The following is a 17,726-nucleotide window of genomic DNA, read 5'->3' on the forward strand; positions in this document are numbered from 1 at the left end:
TTGTTTGAGCTGGTGAGGCACGTGGGCCGAATGGCTTCAGAAATAGGTGGTTAGCTCTCTATTGATGGCTTCACCACATGCCCATGTCTGCCATGGCTTCTTCGTCGTCTGCATAATCATGGCTTGTTTCTCCGTTTCGCTGTGGTGGTGCGGGTGTAGCAGTCCGATCATGATTCGAAGCTGATTGCTCGGCCATAAGAGCGTCCAGATCATCGTCGTCGTCATCATCGTCAAACGGCCCTTTCCGCTGCTGTGGTTGTGATGTTGCTGGCTTAGCTGTCGCTGCTGCCGCTTCGTCCGCCATGAGTGCATCGAGCTCGTCGTCATCCGGCGCATCATCTGATCGTTGTGCCTGTCCTGCGCCTTCCTGTGCGCCATCTGCCGGAGATCTACTACCCGACAAGCTCCCCTCTCTCGCACCCCCGTCCTCCGCCGGTACGCTCTCCCTCCCCAACCCACCACTCATCACAACATCCTCCCCCCTCTCCGGACTCAGCTCTCTCGCATCAGCACCCGGCTTCGTCTCATCCAACCACGCGCGCCGCATAACCTGCATCCTCTTACTATGCCCCAACTTCTCCACCATCGCCAGGCCATCCCTGAACTTCACCCTCGGGTACAGCTCGTCCAGCCACAACTGGTACGTGTTTAGAAGCCGGGACATGTCCGAGAACTCATGTCCCTTTCCCTTGAACTTTAGCCGCGTTTTGGTGATTTTGCGTAGGCGTGGTAGGCCTTTTTCGGATTGGAGGAGGGACTCGTCGAGTTTCGGGACGGGTTTGCGTTTCTTCTTGACTGTGATTTCTTCGTCGATGTTTTTGGTGGGCTCGTTTGCGGCGGTAGTGTGGTTTTGGTCTTTGTCGATCGGGAGGTCTTTGAGGAAGTCGTCGACGGCTTTGTCGTAGTTGAAGAGGTTGTCGAGGTCGTCGGGGGTCGCACGATCCTCTGCACCCATTGCTGATGGCATTTGGCTGTGGTGGCTGATGGGAAGCTGTTCGTGGTCTTTTGGATCGCGGTCGACGCGTACGGCTCTCTGGAGACGCGTCGTGGAACTAAAGCTCGGGCCGGAGATCGCCGAGCCTCCCACCAACCTCACTTCTTCATCAGAGGTGAACCAGACAAACCATAAAACCACCGCACGTCGAAGATCACCAACGAACTTGCACAAGCGACAGCAATAGGTCGTGGGTTGGTAACCTGCTCGACTCCGTCTCGAAGCGCCTCGGACCTCAACAAGGCGCATCCTCCGAACGTATCACACACGATGGCTTCGGTCTAGATTCCAGGATCTCCATAGTATCTCCCTCCCCACAAAAGGCCAAGTGTCGTAGCAATGGCTGTGCCTACAGCGAACGACCTTCAGCCCGTGATCGATGTCACGAGCCGGCTGCGAGCGCTCTTACAACAAGCCAACAACCTCAAGCCTGAAGGCACGGTAGACCCGCCACTGCCCGTCGCGGACCTGATCCAGGGAGTCCATGCTTTGCACGATGATTTCACGGAGGACCGTGACCAGTCCTTCAGGAACGCCACCATTGAGACCGCCGCTCGGAACATCTTCTATGCCGTAATCAGCTCAACCGACATCCAGGACCCAGCTTTCGTGGAAGTATGGAATCTCCTCGACGTTCTTCTGGTATGCAGCGACGAAGGCAAATGCACACCAGAGCTTGCATGCTGGCTGATTGAGGAGCTATTGGACAGCCAGACCACGCATGGATGCCGCATCGTCTTTGACTACTTGGAAACTCGCCGTGAGCGGCTAGCCCAGAAAGACTTCCACAAGAAGAACCTGGTCTTCCTGCGGTCTTGTAATGAGCTTCTGCGGCGGCTGTCGCGTGCCGAGGATGCGATCTTCTGCGGTCGAGTGTTCTTCTTCCTCTTCCAGACTTTTCCACTTGGCGACAAAAGCTCTGTGAACCTGCGCGGGGAGTTCCACACCGAGAATACGACGAAATTTGAAGTTGCGAGTGAACAAGCAGATCAAGATGGCGACAAAATGGAGATCGACGCAGAGCCGCCCAGCAGTGACACGGCGACCCCAAAGGCAGGCACTCCACAACCACCCACCAAACCTGGTAGCAAGGCTGTACCCGTGAAGGCGCCACCGAAGAAAGAGGAAGAAGTAGTCCTCTCGAGCGACGCTCTCTACAGCATATTCTGGCGCTTACAGCAAGACTTCTCTGATCCGACTCGACTGTTCTCAGCAAACAACTTCCAGCTCTTCAAGAAAGGGCTGGATCGTACCATCACCAAGTTCAAGAAGACGCCTACCGTTGTGCAGACTCACGCTTCCGGCAACAGCCAGCGCGGGACGAAGCGCAAAGTGGGTGAGGATAATACCCTGAACGACCTTGAGGCAGACGGCAGTCAATTGGTCGATAGCTACAACCCCAAGTACCTGACGAGCCGCGATCTTTTCGACCTTGAGTTGAGTGACTTGGCCTTCCAGAGACACATCCTGGTACAAGCCCTCATCTTGATAGACTTCTTGTTGTCTTTGACAGAGAAAGCTAAGAAGCGACTCGCGGCGCTGGAAACCACCAACAAATCAATGCTTTACAGCTTCACACTGAGCGAAGAAGACAGCAAATGGGCTGTTCAGACACGGTCGAACATCACAAGCTATCTCTCGTCGTCACCAGAGGGCCGACTGTTCAATCGCATGGTCGAAACAGTCCTTGCGAGAGACAAAAACTGGATCAGGTGGAAAGTGGAGAGCTGCCCTTCCATTGTGAAAGATCCAGCATCTACAGAATCAGAGATCGAGGCGCGAAAGCGATTGAGAGACGCCACTAAGATCAGGCGCTTGTCCGAACGACCTCCTGTCGCCATGGACGTCTCATTCCTGGACGAGGGCCAGAACGGCGGACTCGCAGCGCTCAAGAACCCATCTCGCTACACTGTACCCATAGTCGATGACCTCCTCGAGGGCATCCAGACCGATGAACTTGACCTTGACTTCGCAGAGGGCGAGGAGAAGATAGGCCTGCAAAACGCCATGTCAAACAAACGTTGGAAATTACTGAGACAGACGAGGGCGACCCGGCTCAAGTTACTCGACAAAGTCGAGCCTGACGAGGACTTGAGAGATGTATTTCGCTCTTCGGCAGAGTCGCAGAACGCTCCAAAAGGCCTTGACGCGGACGTTGAGCCGGGTGTTGCAGCGCAGGACGAACAGCTTGAGGACAGCCAACCGACGGAGCGAATGTCCACTTTGCTTGACAATGCCGAGCAGCAGGCGACTGACCTTGACCACGCCGAGCAGCGAACAACTGACGTTGACGCTGCTGGCGAGCAAAAAGCGCAACAACCCAGCCCGCTGGAGAACGGTGAGCAGCAAGCTCCCGAAGGTGATGTTGCTGATGCGGAGCAAGTCGGTGAGACTCCTGGTAATGCGGAGCAGCAACCCACGGGTGCAGGGGATAGTGGAGAAAAGTTGGACGTGGAGTAGCGGCAGCCAATCTATGCGGCTATTGTGGCCAGAGCCGGACCTGGCATATTCCCCGATGCTACGCGAAAGCCTTCGTCACGAGTGAGCCCTAGGCTTGCTTCATACCATTCTGCTCATCCTTCGAACCGCTACATGTTCCCTTCGTCCACGCGGCCGATGAAGCATGCTTGGTCAAGCTCCGCCTCGGTAGCGCGCGCTTCAAGCAGCCGTAACGTCCAGAGACCCACCCAGAGTCTATTGATTCATCTGGAACGCTCGCAGCATCTCCGAAAGTTGCCGCTACCAAAGGTCTTCGAGCTGGCCGGCTCTGCCAATGATGAAGGGCGGCGTGGCGACCTCTACATCCAGATCCGGCGCCTGATGAGACGAGGTGGACCACGAGGGTCGAGATCAACGCAACAAGACGGCCGAACACATGATGTTGCGGTACTTTGGGCCGCTGCGTGGAGTTCTGGGCATCGGTGAGACTCTCACTGGCTGCAAATCTTCCGAAGGTGATGCACGACATGGCGCACATGGCCGGTTATTGCGCGGCAGCATCCCGTTGCTGTTTCAGATGCTGTCCTGATCCGGGGAGTGCAAGATGCGTGGCCAGAACGTGCGCTACAATCAGGTTTACGAGAACCAGGACCTATTCGATGCCTTGCTGGGGACATTGTGTCTCCGTGGCCCCATGGTACGGACAACTGGAAGACTTGGCAGGTACATATGTAGAGACAGCGGTCTGGAGAAATTGAGGGACTCTGCACGTGCTACCGTTCGGCGGCTAAATATGAGGTCCATGCAGCGATCTCGACATCTGGCTGAATCCCGAATCATCCGATCGGCATCATGTCGTCTACGATCGGCTCTAGTCTCGCCCGGATGTTGGTCAACGATCGGCCTGAACCGAAGGACGACGATGAAATCATGGCGGCGTTGCTTTGCGAAAGCGCTTGACGATGCATCCTTTGTTGCTGGCTCGCGTCGCACGGGGGAGGAGTTACAGATATGGACAGGCGCCTGGATCCCGTTGGTATTCCAGCTGTCCCGTCTCCTGCGTTGCACAGTGCCCACCACATGGCTGGAGGTGCAGAGCGGGAGGGCGGGTCCTGCACATGGCGATAATGCTCCGATGGAAACCGTCTGTGCTCGATGCCGCTGGGAAAGGGCCGGTATTTTATGCTTACCTTACCTTACTGTGTTGTGGCTACAAAACGTCTCCTGAATGAAAACAATGAGCCTCGGTCGAACGCAAACAGGAGATATATACCTTGCTGCCGTAATCGTAGGATCTCTCGCCGATTGTGAGGACAGTGGAGTCGCTCGAGTCGCTATCGAAAGTAGATCGGCCAAGCCGTTTCAAGCCGTTCGGTTAGAGACGAACGTGATCCTCAAATCTCAAACCGCACTTCCCCTTCTGTCTTCGACACATGCCAAATCTCCGCATCTACCGTGATGAATCAGCCAACACAACGCCATTGACCCTCTGGAACACGCCAGGTGTGCTGGCGCCCGTGGGGGCTTGCTGAGGCATTGCGAAAGAGGGAGGCGGCGTCGGTGAAGCACGAATCGTCCTTCTGGTGCATTGTCTGTAGCAGCGTGTGACGATCAAAGTCTGGTTCACGCCGCACGTGGCGGCCATCTGCCGCATTGACATCCGTCGACGATCTAAAACATGCAGCAACTCAAAGCGGTCAGGCATCTCCTCCCGCTCCACAGCCAGATCTTCAACCAGGGTTCAGGGATGCCATCAAGACCGGTACCTGGCAGTCCACAGTATGTATGACTAGACAACGGCCCACCTCGTACGTCTGCTGGATGGGGTAACTCTGCCATTGACATCCCCGACATGTGCAGTATCAAGTCGCCCGTTGAAGTATCTAGACCTCCGGAAGGGGTAGAGTCGTGCCCTCGATCCGCCCCGTACAGTTTCAGTCCTGTCTTGAGCAGAAGCATACGGCTGTGGAATGGTGTGAGGGGCGTATCAGCTACCAGCATGTATGCGAGTCGCTCGCGTTCGAGCCCCGTGCAACGCCACAGTCAAGGTTTGAAGCGGCAATGCTCGTGGTGATCAACCACTACCGACATCGAGGATCTACGCGAGATTGTGGATGTCTGAGCAAGAGTGCAAGAGAAGCATGCCGACCCGCAAGTTCTGCACGCTCGCGGACATCGTCTCAAAACCGGCAGGGAGAATTCTTCCAAGATTGGAGAGAATTATGCCGGTCAGCATTGAAGGACTTTGGCTTGCAGGAAAGGCCCTACACACTGCAGGTTAATACCTCCGACGCAGAAACCAGTGCCGTACCGTCCCACCCCGCACCACCTCGAAGGTCCATAACGGGCCCCAAAGGCCGCCTCGATAGCCAACCACGAGGCGCCGGTTGCCTCCTCGAACAGGGTGTCTGTCCAGGCTTGTGCTTCGGCCACTAATGCATGTCTAGCCTTGCGGGACGGCCTGAGCTGGCATCAAAGTCGACGACCCCCAAGTCTGTTTCAATAGTCTCGGATGCACTCGCAAGAGCAAGAAGCTCCCTGATCGATTTGACCGATTGAGATCCCAGAAGCTCTCCTCTGGAACTCTCAGATCGAAGAACAACCGAGGAGCCTTTGAGTCCGGCTTCGTCGTGATTCGATCACCTGCTCCTGCGAGGGGACTACTCTAGCTTGTGGGGAGCAGAGGCTTCGGATATCAAGCCATAAGGACGTACCACGCCTGGATATTGCCGCCCGGATCGCCGTAATCTCGTGGAAGAGCAGCTTCCATCTATCTGTTTCAACCAACATCATCACCAGCAAGGTACCTCTACGATTATTCGCGCCTTTCAGCCCTCGCCATCTCCATTCTTGTTATTAGCGAGAAAGTGGGCGTCTTCCCGGGACCTTGAGCCGCCCTCGGAGCGATCAGGAATTGGCAACTTACGCAATTGTTGGACGCTGACTTCATATCTGGTTCCAACCTCCCCGACGCAGGCCTTCCCAAGTGCAAAATCGTCGTTCCCGAAGGCGGCGCTGGATGAACGGAGACGAACTGACAGTCCTTACTGTTCCCACGAGCAGGATTTGACCTCACGCAGAGGCGGGACTATCTCGACCAAGCTTGGGAGGCACCATTACGTCGACAGGATCGACAAGCACATCCATAAACCGCCTTCGCAAGACGTTGGCGTTTCATTGACTACAACCACACCTTCTTCGATCTCGACTTCACACCGGCCAGCAGTCGGCAGAGGTCGTCCACCTCTTACACTTCTAGCAAACGTCTAGCATTACACTCGCTTATTCATTCCGCTAGACGTGGGCTTGGACTCGACAGATTGTGAAGGACGACGATAACCGCGCTCGACCTGTGGGAGATAATCTAGTCTCTCCACGACTCACTTGAAGGACTGGTGGGAATCAAGCGCGCAGGACGCACGCTCGCCCTCTTGTACAGTGTACAAGTCCTAGTGCTGGAGGCTTGGATCGAAGTGACTTGGCTGACGCGAAAGCTTGCGGCCTTGGGAACCGATATAGCCTTCATCAAATGATTGACGACAGAACCGCGGTGCTCCTTTCGCCGCCAACGTCTCCGCATATGTCGGACACGGATGCAAAACTTAACGAGTACCAATGGCAGCCTGCACAGGGTGCGCTGCTTACGACGACGGCATTACCCCAAAATGCCTTTCTTTCCGAAGCCTCCCTGAGCAATGCTTCTGGTGCTCCTCGACCAGCACGTGGAGCACAGGGCCAGCAGGCCGTGCAACAGATGCGCCCACCGTTGAGGTCGCATAAGAGCTTCCCATACTCTTTGGGACCCTCAAGTCGCTCTCAGGATGGCAGCCATCAAGATCCGAAGAACACCAACGCCATGGCAGACTTCAAGGAACGCGTAGTATCTTTTGGTCCACAGCCAACGGGCAACTCAGCGCTGCCGCAACCTTCTTATGGCGGATCAGCACCGACGAGTCCTGTCGGACGTCTGACACCGAACTCCCCGAACGAGGAACAGGATGATGCGCAGATGGAAGATGAGGACATGGAATCTGACGCTGCGGAGGAGGGGGAGGGGGAGGAGAGGCAACCAAGGACAGCTGCGGAGATACGTGCTCAGAAGCGGAAGATGAAACGCTTCCGGTATGTTGTTCGTGAGCACGGCTGTGTCGCTCTTCGCTGACTTATCATCCCGTGTTAGGCTCACGCACAACCAGACGCGCTTCTTGATGAGTGAGTTTGCAAGGCAAGCTCACCCTGACGCTGCTCATCGCGAACGACTTTCACGAGAGATCCCAGGCCTGAGTCCTCGTCAGGTCCAGGTCTGGTTCCAGAACAGGTACGTCCTTTACTGGGTGGTCAAGAAGACAGCAGCACGACTAACCTCGATTTCAGGAGAGCCAAGCTCAAGCGACTCACGACTGACGACCGAGAGAGTATCATGAGATCCAGAGCGCTGCCGGCAGGCTTTGATATGACTCAAGCACTCCACGCTCCTTTCGGAGCACCAACGCCTACGGGGAGTACACCAACGGCATCGCCGCAGACCTTTGCACCGTATGCGCCAGTCGGCAGTGGGTCTACACCTGGACCCCTGACCCTGGATACGATGCGACGTCCTTCCCAGTATCAACCGTACATGCCCCAGTACAGCAGCCCAACTGGCGTCACTCCGGCACTGGGAGGCTTTGCTTTTACGCCTCCGCAATCGGCAACAGAGACACTCTCGCCTGCATCGGCGCAAGGCATTTCCTCTGCCTTCAGCTTCCAGCCGTCGGACACAATGAGACGGTATCCGTACGGTTTGCAGACGGGCGGTCAAGGCGGCTATTCAGGCCATGGACCGCAGGTTCCTCGTTTGCATACGCATGATCGGCTGACAAGACCAACTGGAGAGGCTGCAGGCTCGCCCTTGCGGTCCAGCATCTCTTACTCTGGCTTGAACGCTGGTAGTGTTGCTCAGCAGCCTGGAGAGCGCTCCAGCTCGTTCTCTGAGCATTCGTCGTATACACACGAACGGACAAGACAGCCGAGGCCGTCGATTCACACCGGCGTTGGAGGGTCTGGTCCATACGGTTTAGGCTTCTCATGTGAGTCCACATTCGTTCTGCGCAATGATTCATCGTTGACTATGCTGACGAAATGTACAGACTCCCAGATCCCAAGCTACCAGTCCTCGGGACAACCTCAGCAGTCACCCGTGGAAGCGAGCCCCCAGCTCCCCGCGACTCTGGATCAGTACCGTCGAAATAGCTCCCACGTCGCTGGATCGTCGATATCATACCCACACTACGCATCCACGACCTACGCGCCCGCCCAGATCCCGCAGTACTCGTACTACAACACTGCATACAACAATCCGTCGGACTACCCCAGCTACCAGCAAATGTCCGACCAACGGCTGCAACGAGACAGCGTCACCCAGTCCAGCCGGCATCAGCAGCAGCAGCAGCAGCAGCAATCATACACCCCCATGACGAGCCAATCCCAGCACTTCGGGCCTCTCATGAGCTCAGCGGATCAACCACAATCGATGACGAGCCCGGGCGACAATAGCGATGGCGGCGTGCCCGTCAATCCGCCTTTCTGATCGAGAAGCAAGCGTGTGCGGTTTTGGCATGCTTGACTGTCGTGTATCACCGTTCTGAACCGGGCGATGGAGCATTGAGCACACGCTGGACGACTACAATGACTATTCACCGAACCCTTCGGACCTAATTCACGACATTACTACACCACACCATCAACAAGCTGTTAATCACCAACGGGCCTTCGCCTTCTTCTTCACGGCACAGGGCTAATCTCGGCCAACCCATCGACCGCGCATGGAACGTTTCATTTTGTTGGATTTGCGGCATTGGGGCACAACAATCTCTGCAGAGCATCGAGCAGGACAGGCTGGCAGGGCAGGCTAGGATCAGACCTTACCTTATTCCCTTTTACCCTGACGAGCGTGGCTGGATACCCAACGTGTTCTCCTTCAAATCTCACAAAATCTCGCTGGCAGCATGGCATCATTCTGTACAGTATTCACCTTACTACGTACGTACTAGCTGGATCTTGTGTATAATACTACCTTATCATCAACATCAACCGATCCGAGGTGCGGTGCGCGTGTGGATCGATCATACTCATTCAAGTATGCAGGCATCCTGCCTGGAAGAATACGGGTGACTTCCTTATTCAGGCGCTTGCACGTTTGCGCCAAATGCCTTGCGCGATTCAGCCTGTGGATCCAGCATGTCTGTCGTCGGGCAGCAAGCACGTGGGTAGACAGGAGTTTATAACGGTGGTGTTGGAGTTTGTTTGAGGTGAGTTGCAATGGTGTGTCTCAGACTTCTTTGCCGATGTGGTGTTCGGGGGGAAAGTGCCGGGTAGTTGTTCTAGCGGGCTTCCAGAAGGATGGATTGAGTTTGCGGCGGGTTCTTCACGGGAGCTTTGGTGTAACGGCTGCGCGTTTGACATCGGCTATATCGAAGCTGCTACTTGATGATGAGGAGAGCCAAAGAGCGTTTTTCATCGTGTGGGATTGCGGGTGCTCTTCGCCACGGCATGAGTGGTTCGTGAGGTTGTTAAAGCGATTGCAAAAGATGAGATGCATCTGAATCTGCAGCTGGAAGCACTGCTGAGAGCGCTAGAAAAGAACTTTGGAGGAGGCCGACAAAACCGACGGCCTGGCTGCTCTTTAATGACGATACATCCCATTCCTGTAGCACGCGACACCAACCGCATCTTCAAGGTCTGGTCCGTTCCAGGCCAGCTGTCTGAATTGATCTCGCTGCAAGCAACGGCAGCCTCCTGGAAGCCTTGAAGGCGTTCAATACTAGGAGGTAATGAAGATGAGTGGCGAGGTGACGAGCTCCAGGCGGAACGTGAATGCAGGTAACCTTCTCGGCCAATCGGCCTGTGCAACCATCGTCGAACTTATGCATGTTACTGCAGTCGACCGCAGCAGATAGCGTCATGTTCTGCATCGCGCGAACGATTGATCTTTGCTGCTACCGTTGACGGCCAGTGACGAATCTTTCAACCGGCACAGCCAAAGGCAACGGCTGCGACTCGTCACGATGCGGCTCCCTCGCTGGACCAGTCAATACGCTCAACACACAGCACAGTCGTACGGATGACAGCTCGTTTGTAGCTGATGAGCCGCACCCATCGTGTACACCCGACCGGTCTTAAGGCGACGACTTCTCCGCTTCTGAGAGCTGCTGCTGCTGCCGTAGCCGTAGCGGCCCAAGCAAACGCTGCTCTGCCGTTTGGTCACACTGGGGGAGACGCAGCTAGCATTTGACTCATCGATTGTCGCCCGCTGTCATGATCGCAGTGTAGCATGTGACTCCAACCGCGGTAGACCTGGCAGAAGTGATCGTTTGCGGTACATTTGGAGGCTAACGAAATGTGCTGTTGAAGTGCCTCTGGTGCGGAGTATCGTGCTGACTGTCTCTTCGTGAATACATGTGGTATAATACGGTGAGACTCATATGCTCCTCAACGCTGGGTCATACAGGTCAGCAGTGAAGAACTCGAAGGATTGGGCGCACAGTGGGAGTAATCGGTGTCGTGTGAGAGGAGCGTGACGGGTTATTTCCAGCGGGCGCCAAGCCTCAGGGATCCGACTTTGTCTTCGAAGTCCGCCCAAAAATCTTTGCTTCTTCCCCAACTCCTCACCATCGAGGAAGAAGACGAGCACTCTTCTTCTGTCGCGTGTCTGTACCTTAGCGGACAGATACATTCTTACCACCCCGTTTCTCGTGTCCTCCGCAGAGACTTCTCCCTTCGCGGCCGGCCGAGTGAACTTCGCAGTTCACCCTCCCCCCAAGCCGCCCTTTTCTGGCACCACCTGCGACACCGCAGCGACATCACCAGCGAGTCCCATCTCCGCTCCACAGCAGCATCCTGCACCCTCCGGCGGCGACTTCACAGTTGATATCTGTCAGCGCCATCCACGGTCACTTCCAGTCGCCTTACAGCCTCGAGTGACACCAACCTCGCACGACCTCACATTTCACCTCCTACCATCCTCTAATGACAAGCGCAATCCCGCCCACCGTCCAGCACGAAACCGCCTCCCAGCAGACCAGCGCACCGAACGCCGCGTCCGACACGAACACATCGCTTTCAGGAGCTGTGCCGGCGCAGCTGCCTGGGCGCTCCTACGCATCCGCCACCAAGACGGCTTCTCCAGCTTCCACCACTCCGGCAGGAGCCCCCGCGCCATCACAGAATGCAAAGCCCAGCACCGAGTCTCCCGTAAACGGAGCGACCTCGATGGCGCAGGGAGGCCCGCAAGCCGCGAGTGCAGCACCAAACGGCACACCAACTGAACATGGGCGCAAGTCCTCGGTTATCATCAGCGCGCAAGGCGCAAGCGGCTCGACACCGAATGGCGGTCCCGTCGGGCAGAACAATCGTCCACCGATCAGTTTCGGGATGATGAATCAAGGGTCGCCCATGCCGTCAGCGAGCGCACCATATCAGTCTCAGAATCCTTCACTTTCGGCACCACCGAGAGACCCGCGGGTGATCTCACCTGCACACTCACCATCGCCCATCCCGCAGCCACCAGCGAGCGGCGGTCGACCACCGTCTGGCTTCCAAAACCAAAACAACGGCATGACTTTTGGCAGCATGGGTGGCGAAAGCGACCCGGTGAGTTTACTCGACTTCATCCAATCCAAGACAGTGCAGCTGACATTCAACTTTAGATGCGCCAAAACCAGAATGGGCCTCTAGGTCCAGGCATGCCGATGCACGAGCGCCGAGTCTCTTCGCAGGGGATGCACGGTGACCCGAACATGAACAGGAACTTCCAAGCACCAAATGGTCGTGGCCGCGGCTTCCAAGGCCCTTACGCTGCGCAGTCTCCGGGGATGCAGTACCGTCAGATGCCGGGCGGGCCACCTCGTCCTGGCTCAGGCATGCCGCCTCAGTTCCAGACCGGCATGCCTCCGGGCTCCCCTTACAACCGCGGCAGGAACAGTCCTGCCTTGCCACATCAACAGCCTAATATGCAGCCCCAGCACATGAGCAACCCGCAGATGTACGGAGGAGGCTACCAAGGGATGGGCGGACAGGGACATCCCGTAAGTCAAACACTCCCTTTCTTCTTGTCCGAATGTCACTGGCAGGCAGGCGGGCAGCAGACCGAAGCGAACCACATGGACCACTCTGGTCTTGAGCTAGCTTCTTGAGTATTGAGCTATGATATATTGGAAAGTATGTATATCCGTCACGACCACATGCTGACTCAAGGTGCCACTACAGCAAGGCGTGTATAATTACTACGACCCCCAGAGCGGATACTACCCGCCCCAATGGCCGGGTCAGCAGGGCGCCCCGAGTCCTCGTCCAGGGTCGTACCCGAGCCCCTTCCCCAGTGGGCCAACTGGCATGGCGCCGCCTTTCTACCCTCCGAACATGTCTCGCAGTGCTTCACAGGTCTCTGAGCGACCACCCTCGAGCATGGGCCAGCCGGCCACTCCTGCTATGTCGAATGCTCCGCCGTCTGGGCAGCCTGCCGCAGCGCAGCAAGCCTCTTCCTTCGTAAAGCCAAATAAGACTAGCCGTGCCATCAAGATCACAAACCCATTGACTGGAGAAGTGGTGTCTAGCAAGGCTTCAGCTACGCCAACTGCGTCCGCGCAACCACAAAATCCTGTCATTGTCTCGACTCCAAACGCACCGACACCCCCACCACGCACCGCGAGCGCCCAGCACGAGCGAACTGAGAGCAAGAGTACCATGACTGCCGAAGAGAAGAAGCGTGCATTCCAGGAAGAGGTGAATCGTCGGCGGATGGGTGAGCCGGCGAAGGAGGAGCCGGAAGCTGCTAAGCCTACCGAAGCCAAGGCCGTGGCTGAAGTTCCGTCTAAGAAGGACTCTATGGAAGCCACGGAACCGGCGAAGGACGTTGTCAAAGAGGCCACTGCTGAGACAGAGAAAGCTGCGGCCACAGATGCCGGCGATGACGAGGCAAAGAAGGACGCAGACGCTGCTGCCAGCGCTGCAACCAAAGAGCCCGTCGAGGAGACGCCCAAGGAAGAGACCGAAGATGAGCGTCTTGAGAGAGAGATTGCCGAGATGGAGGCTAAAGAGAAGGAAGAGGAAGAGCGTGAGGCAGCGTACCAGGCGAAGAAGAACGCCGAGAAGGCGGCAAACGCAAAGGTCGAAGCTGAGAAGGCAGCGAAGGCAGACGAAGAGCTTAAGCGCCAGGAACGCGAGGCCGAAGAGCGTGAAGAACAGCGCGAGCGTGAACGTGAGACCGGGAAGTCTGCTCCACAAGAGCCTGACAGCCAGTCAAAAGACATGTTCGAGTCCCTCAAGAAGCCTGAGATCGGCCCGGGAGCCTCTGCGCCAGCCAGCGGTACGGAGACACCAGCATCCGAAGACGCCGAAGCATCGTCCATGCCACCCCCATCTCAGCCCGCTTCTACCACCCAACCTCGTGGCCTCGGAGCGCAGAAGCCAAAGCCGGCTCACTTGAAGCTGGAGACTTCCAAGCGCGTCGAGCCTGCCGAACCCACTCCCGGGATGCAAGCTCTCAAGTCTGCTCGCTTCCTCGAAATCAAGGAGGAGGCCAAGTACCCAGACGGCTTCAAGTCGCCCAACCCAGCTCTGAACGTGGCCGGAGCTCGCAAAGGTCGCGCCTACGACAAGGCCTTCTTGCTCCAGTTCCAGCCAGTGTTTAAAGAGAAGCCTTCGGTCGATTGGGACCAGAAGGTCAGAGACACTCTTGGCCCTGGCGACGAGCCAGGCTCTGCTCGCCCTGGATCAGCACGTACGCCCTCTTCCAGCATGGGTCGCCAGCCATCTGGCCGTCCAGGACCATCTTCCATGGCTAGCTTCGGTGGTCCGATGGGCAACTTCGGTGGCAGCAGCGGACCTCGGACTCTTCCTCCTGGTACTACCTCGCAGGAACGATTTCAAGCTTCGCAACAGAGCGGTCGCCCCGGCATGGGCAACATGCCGATGGGCCGCGCTCCCAGTCAATTCGGTGGCATGCAACCTGCAGGCATGAACCGGACAAACTCCAGTCTGGCTATGGGCAACATGGTGCCCGGCTCACCCCGCGTCCCCAGCACTCGTGGTGGCCGAGGTGGCAGCAGCCGCCGTGGCGACCGCACCATGAGCAAGAAGGAGGAAGCCGAAATGGCCAGCAAGATGCCCCTCACTGCTCACATGGACCTCAAGCCACTCGAGAAGTCTGGTTCTGGGTGGAAGCCGACTAGCATTGGCCAGCCCATGCAAGCCTCGCATGACCTCAGCGGCAACATGGCTCCTGATATGGTGCAGAGGAAGGTCAAGGCCGCTCTCAACAAGATGACACCGTCAACCTTCGACAAGATCTCCGATCAAATCCTCGAGATCGCTGGCCAGTCCAAGAACGAGTCTGATGGCCGAACACTACGCCAAGTCATCCAGCTCACGTTCGAGAAGGCTTGCGACGAAGCGCACTGGGCTGAGATGTACGCTCGGTTCTGTAGCAAGATGCTGTCAACCATGAGCCCCGACATCCGCGATGAGACTGTCCTGGACAAGGCCGGCAACCTCGTCGTCGGCGGTGCGCTCTTCCGGAAGTACCTCCTCAACCGTTGTCAGGAAGAGTTCGAACGCGGATGGCAAGTCAACCTCCCCGAGAAGCCAGAGGGCGAGACGCAAGAAGCTGCTCTTCTCTCCGACGAGTACTACGTCGCTGCCGCCGCCAAGCGTCGCGGTCTGGGTTTGATCCAATTCATCGGTCAGCTCTACAAGCTTCGCATGCTTACGCTCCGTATCATGCACGAGTGTGTGATGAAGCTGCTCAACTTCGAGGGTGACCCGGATGAGTCCGCCGTGGAGAACTTGACCACTCTGCTGCGGTCTGTCGGCGCTACCATGGAGAGCGACGAACAGGGCACAGGCTTGCTTTCGACTTACTTTGAGCGGATCGAGAACAACCTGCTCAAGAGCGACGCTCTCCCAAGCAGACCGAAGTTCATGCTTCTCGATCTTGTCGACCTCCGGAAAGCTAACTGGAAGGGCAAGAACGACGGCACGAAAGGACCAAAGACCATTGACCAGATCCACGCCGAAGCTGAAGCCGCGCAGCGAGCGCAAGAAGCAGAGAGGCAGCGGACTGCACAGCGTGGCGGTGGTGGCCGACCTCCGGCGGGTCGTGGCGATGCGCGGAACTTCTCCAGCAACATGCCACCGCCTGACTACAAGTCGAACATGCTTGGTACGGATGACCTCAGGAAACTCCAGAACCGCAATCGTCCGGCTGCCGGCGGTGGTGGTCTTGGTCCAGGCGGCAGCCTGGGACCTGGAGGTGGCCTTGGTGCGCGGGCGGGCAGCAGGCGAGGCAACCTGGGCCCGACGTCGTCCGGCAACACCACAAGGACCAACACGCCGCCTGTTGAAAAGGAGAAGAAGGAGGAGCCAAGCTCACAGAATGCGTTTGGGTAAGCATCTCTCACCAACTCTGCATCCAACCATCTCATGCTAACATCTCACAGCGCCCTCGCCTCCCTCGACTCCGGCGAAGCACCCGAAGAGTCCACCGAAGCATCCCCGCCCTCAGCCCGCAACCGCTCGAAGTCACCACTGCCGGCGGAGAAGGCCGAAGGTCCCACTGCATGAGATACCCCACACCGTTTCTAACAACTTTTTCACGGCTGTATTAACACCAACGCACACACCAACCTGCTTAATACCACACTTGCATGGGACTTTTTTTTCTTCCGGGATAGAGGCAGCGCGAGCGGCATCGGATGGCATTGGAGGCTGAGCATGGATTAGTAAAAGTCCTTTTCCGCGCTGAGAGGAGGGACTTCTGATGGGCGATGGCGTTCCGGCATGGGTGGCTTGCAAGCGAGGGATCGAAGGGACGTTTTCTTCACAGCCTGCTGCTGCCAGCGAGCGGGGTTGGTGGGCGGTGAGCATTTGCTGGTGCTCCTACGTCCACTACGCAAGCGGGCAGCTGGGAAGCATATTTCGCTCCTGCTTCATTGCGAGGCGCGAAATTCGCTCTCGGCTGCCAGCTGCCCTCCCCCTTTCGGACACGGGTGCTTCTTTCCTTGTGCACAGCTTATTTTGGGTCGTGCGTGTGTTTTACTAGATTGCGTGCTACTGCTGCTGCTGCTGCGTGCTTCGAAAGGGGAGACGAAAGAGTGCGCTGCGCGAAAGTGTGGGCTTGATCGGTTCTGGCGTGTGTATATAATTGGAATGGAGGGCTTGTTGCCTAAAGTCTCTATTTGGTGTCCTTTTGATCTGTGAAGTCTTCGTGTTTGATGGTTGTTCGTTGATGTGATGAGTTGTTGAGAGGATCACGTATGGGCTGGGTAATGTTATGTACCCCTTTCCCGACGCGCGTGACGAGGGACAAAGACGGGATGCTCTGATGGTGATCTGCTTTGGAAAACGATCCTGCGGATTTCCATCTCACGTTCTCTTGTAGTCTTCACAAAACGATAAGTGAAAGTCGACATCATCGCACTCCTCCAGCCAACGTCACCCCCTCCTGCCCCTCCCCACCACCCTACCCCTTCCTCCCCGTCACCCACGAAGACGCTGTAGTCGAAATCGAAGGACATCCTGGATCCGTAAACGACGGCGTAGCGCTCGCAGCGCAATAGCAGCCGCCGTACCAGTAGGAGCAGCTGTTGATGTAATCCACGCAGATGCTTCCGCCTGGACAGACGATTGTAGATGACGAGGGAGTCGATGTTGTAGTGCACGGCGGTGTTGTGGTTGGGACGGAGGAAGTATTTGAGGGGCAGCCGGGGTCGGTGAAGGAGGGGGTTGCGTAGGGGGTGCAGGCGGGGAAGCAGCCGCCGTATGTTTCTATCACGAGGTCAGACGGGGAGAACTTGGTTGTTTGGTGGGTGGGGAGAAGTATGAGGGGTGGACGTACGGCCGCAGGAGTTGATGTAGTCGACGCATCTTGTCTTGGTGCAGTGGTGTTTTTTGGTTGTGTGGTGTTTGATGTGGTCCTTGTTGGCGAAGCTGAGGGTGGCCAGGGAGGCGGCAATGACGAGGAGGGTGGTGTGATGCATGATGAAGGTACGTGGATGGGAATCTTGCTGTCTCGGTGAACGGAAGTGGGTTGTGTCTTCCGTCTTCTATGATCAAGGAGTGGGAAACGATATGACGGTTCTGACGGAGGGGAAGCAATGGAAAACTGAGGTGCCTTACCTTTATACCAACACCCAAAATTCCATTAGCTGACGAACGCGCGAATAGAGACAAGCATACTACTGCACCCCAGCTGCCCTCCACAGTTCTCGGAACCGCGACGATTCACCCAGCCTTACCGTGTTGGTGTTCTCTGTGA

General features: G+C 56.7%; 4 protein-coding genes across 4 annotated transcripts; 3 read left to right on the forward strand and 1 right to left on the reverse strand.

Annotated features, from left to right (window-relative positions):
• Nucleotides 1-70: 70 nt before the first annotated feature.
• CSM3 (chromosome segregation in meiosis- protein) lies at nucleotides 71-955 on the reverse strand (the record flags this gene model as incomplete). The annotated part of the gene is made up of 1 exon (XM_064802691.1): nucleotides 71-955. One exon carries the CDS (start codon nucleotides 953-955, stop codon nucleotides 71-73), a length of 885 nt encoding a protein of 294 aa, XP_064658816.1.
• Nucleotides 956-1,333: 378 nt separating this feature from the next.
• LTR77_005447 (uncharacterized protein) lies at nucleotides 1,334-3,454 on the forward strand (the record flags this gene model as incomplete). Its single annotated transcript, XM_064802692.1, has 1 exon — nucleotides 1,334-3,454. One exon carries the CDS (start codon nucleotides 1,334-1,336, stop codon nucleotides 3,452-3,454), a length of 2,121 nt encoding a protein of 706 aa, XP_064658817.1.
• A 3,559-nt stretch (nucleotides 3,455-7,013) lies between these two features.
• LTR77_005448 (uncharacterized protein) lies at nucleotides 7,014-9,002 on the forward strand (the record flags this gene model as incomplete). Its single annotated transcript, XM_064802693.1, has 4 exons — nucleotides 7,014-7,555; nucleotides 7,614-7,751; nucleotides 7,808-8,502; nucleotides 8,563-9,002. 4 exons carry the CDS (start codon nucleotides 7,014-7,016, stop codon nucleotides 9,000-9,002), a joined length of 1,815 nt encoding a protein of 604 aa, XP_064658818.1.
• A 2,438-nt stretch (nucleotides 9,003-11,440) lies between these two features.
• Nucleotides 11,441-16,033, forward strand: LTR77_005449 (uncharacterized protein; the record flags this gene model as incomplete). The annotated part of the gene is made up of 4 exons (XM_064802694.1): nucleotides 11,441-12,064; nucleotides 12,121-12,498; nucleotides 12,680-15,855; nucleotides 15,910-16,033. The coding sequence occupies 4 exons, from the start codon at nucleotides 11,441-11,443 to the stop codon at nucleotides 16,031-16,033; spliced, it is 4,302 nt and encodes a 1,433-aa protein (XP_064658819.1).
• Nucleotides 16,034-17,726: the final 1,693 nt, after the last annotated feature.

The sequence above is a fragment of the Saxophila tyrrhenica genome, assembly GCF_035928015.1.
Source record: "Saxophila tyrrhenica strain CCFEE 5935 chromosome Unknown scaffold_8, whole genome shotgun sequence".
In the NCBI taxonomy this organism is placed as follows: Eukaryota; Fungi; Ascomycota; class Dothideomycetes; order Mycosphaerellales; family Extremaceae; genus Saxophila; species Saxophila tyrrhenica.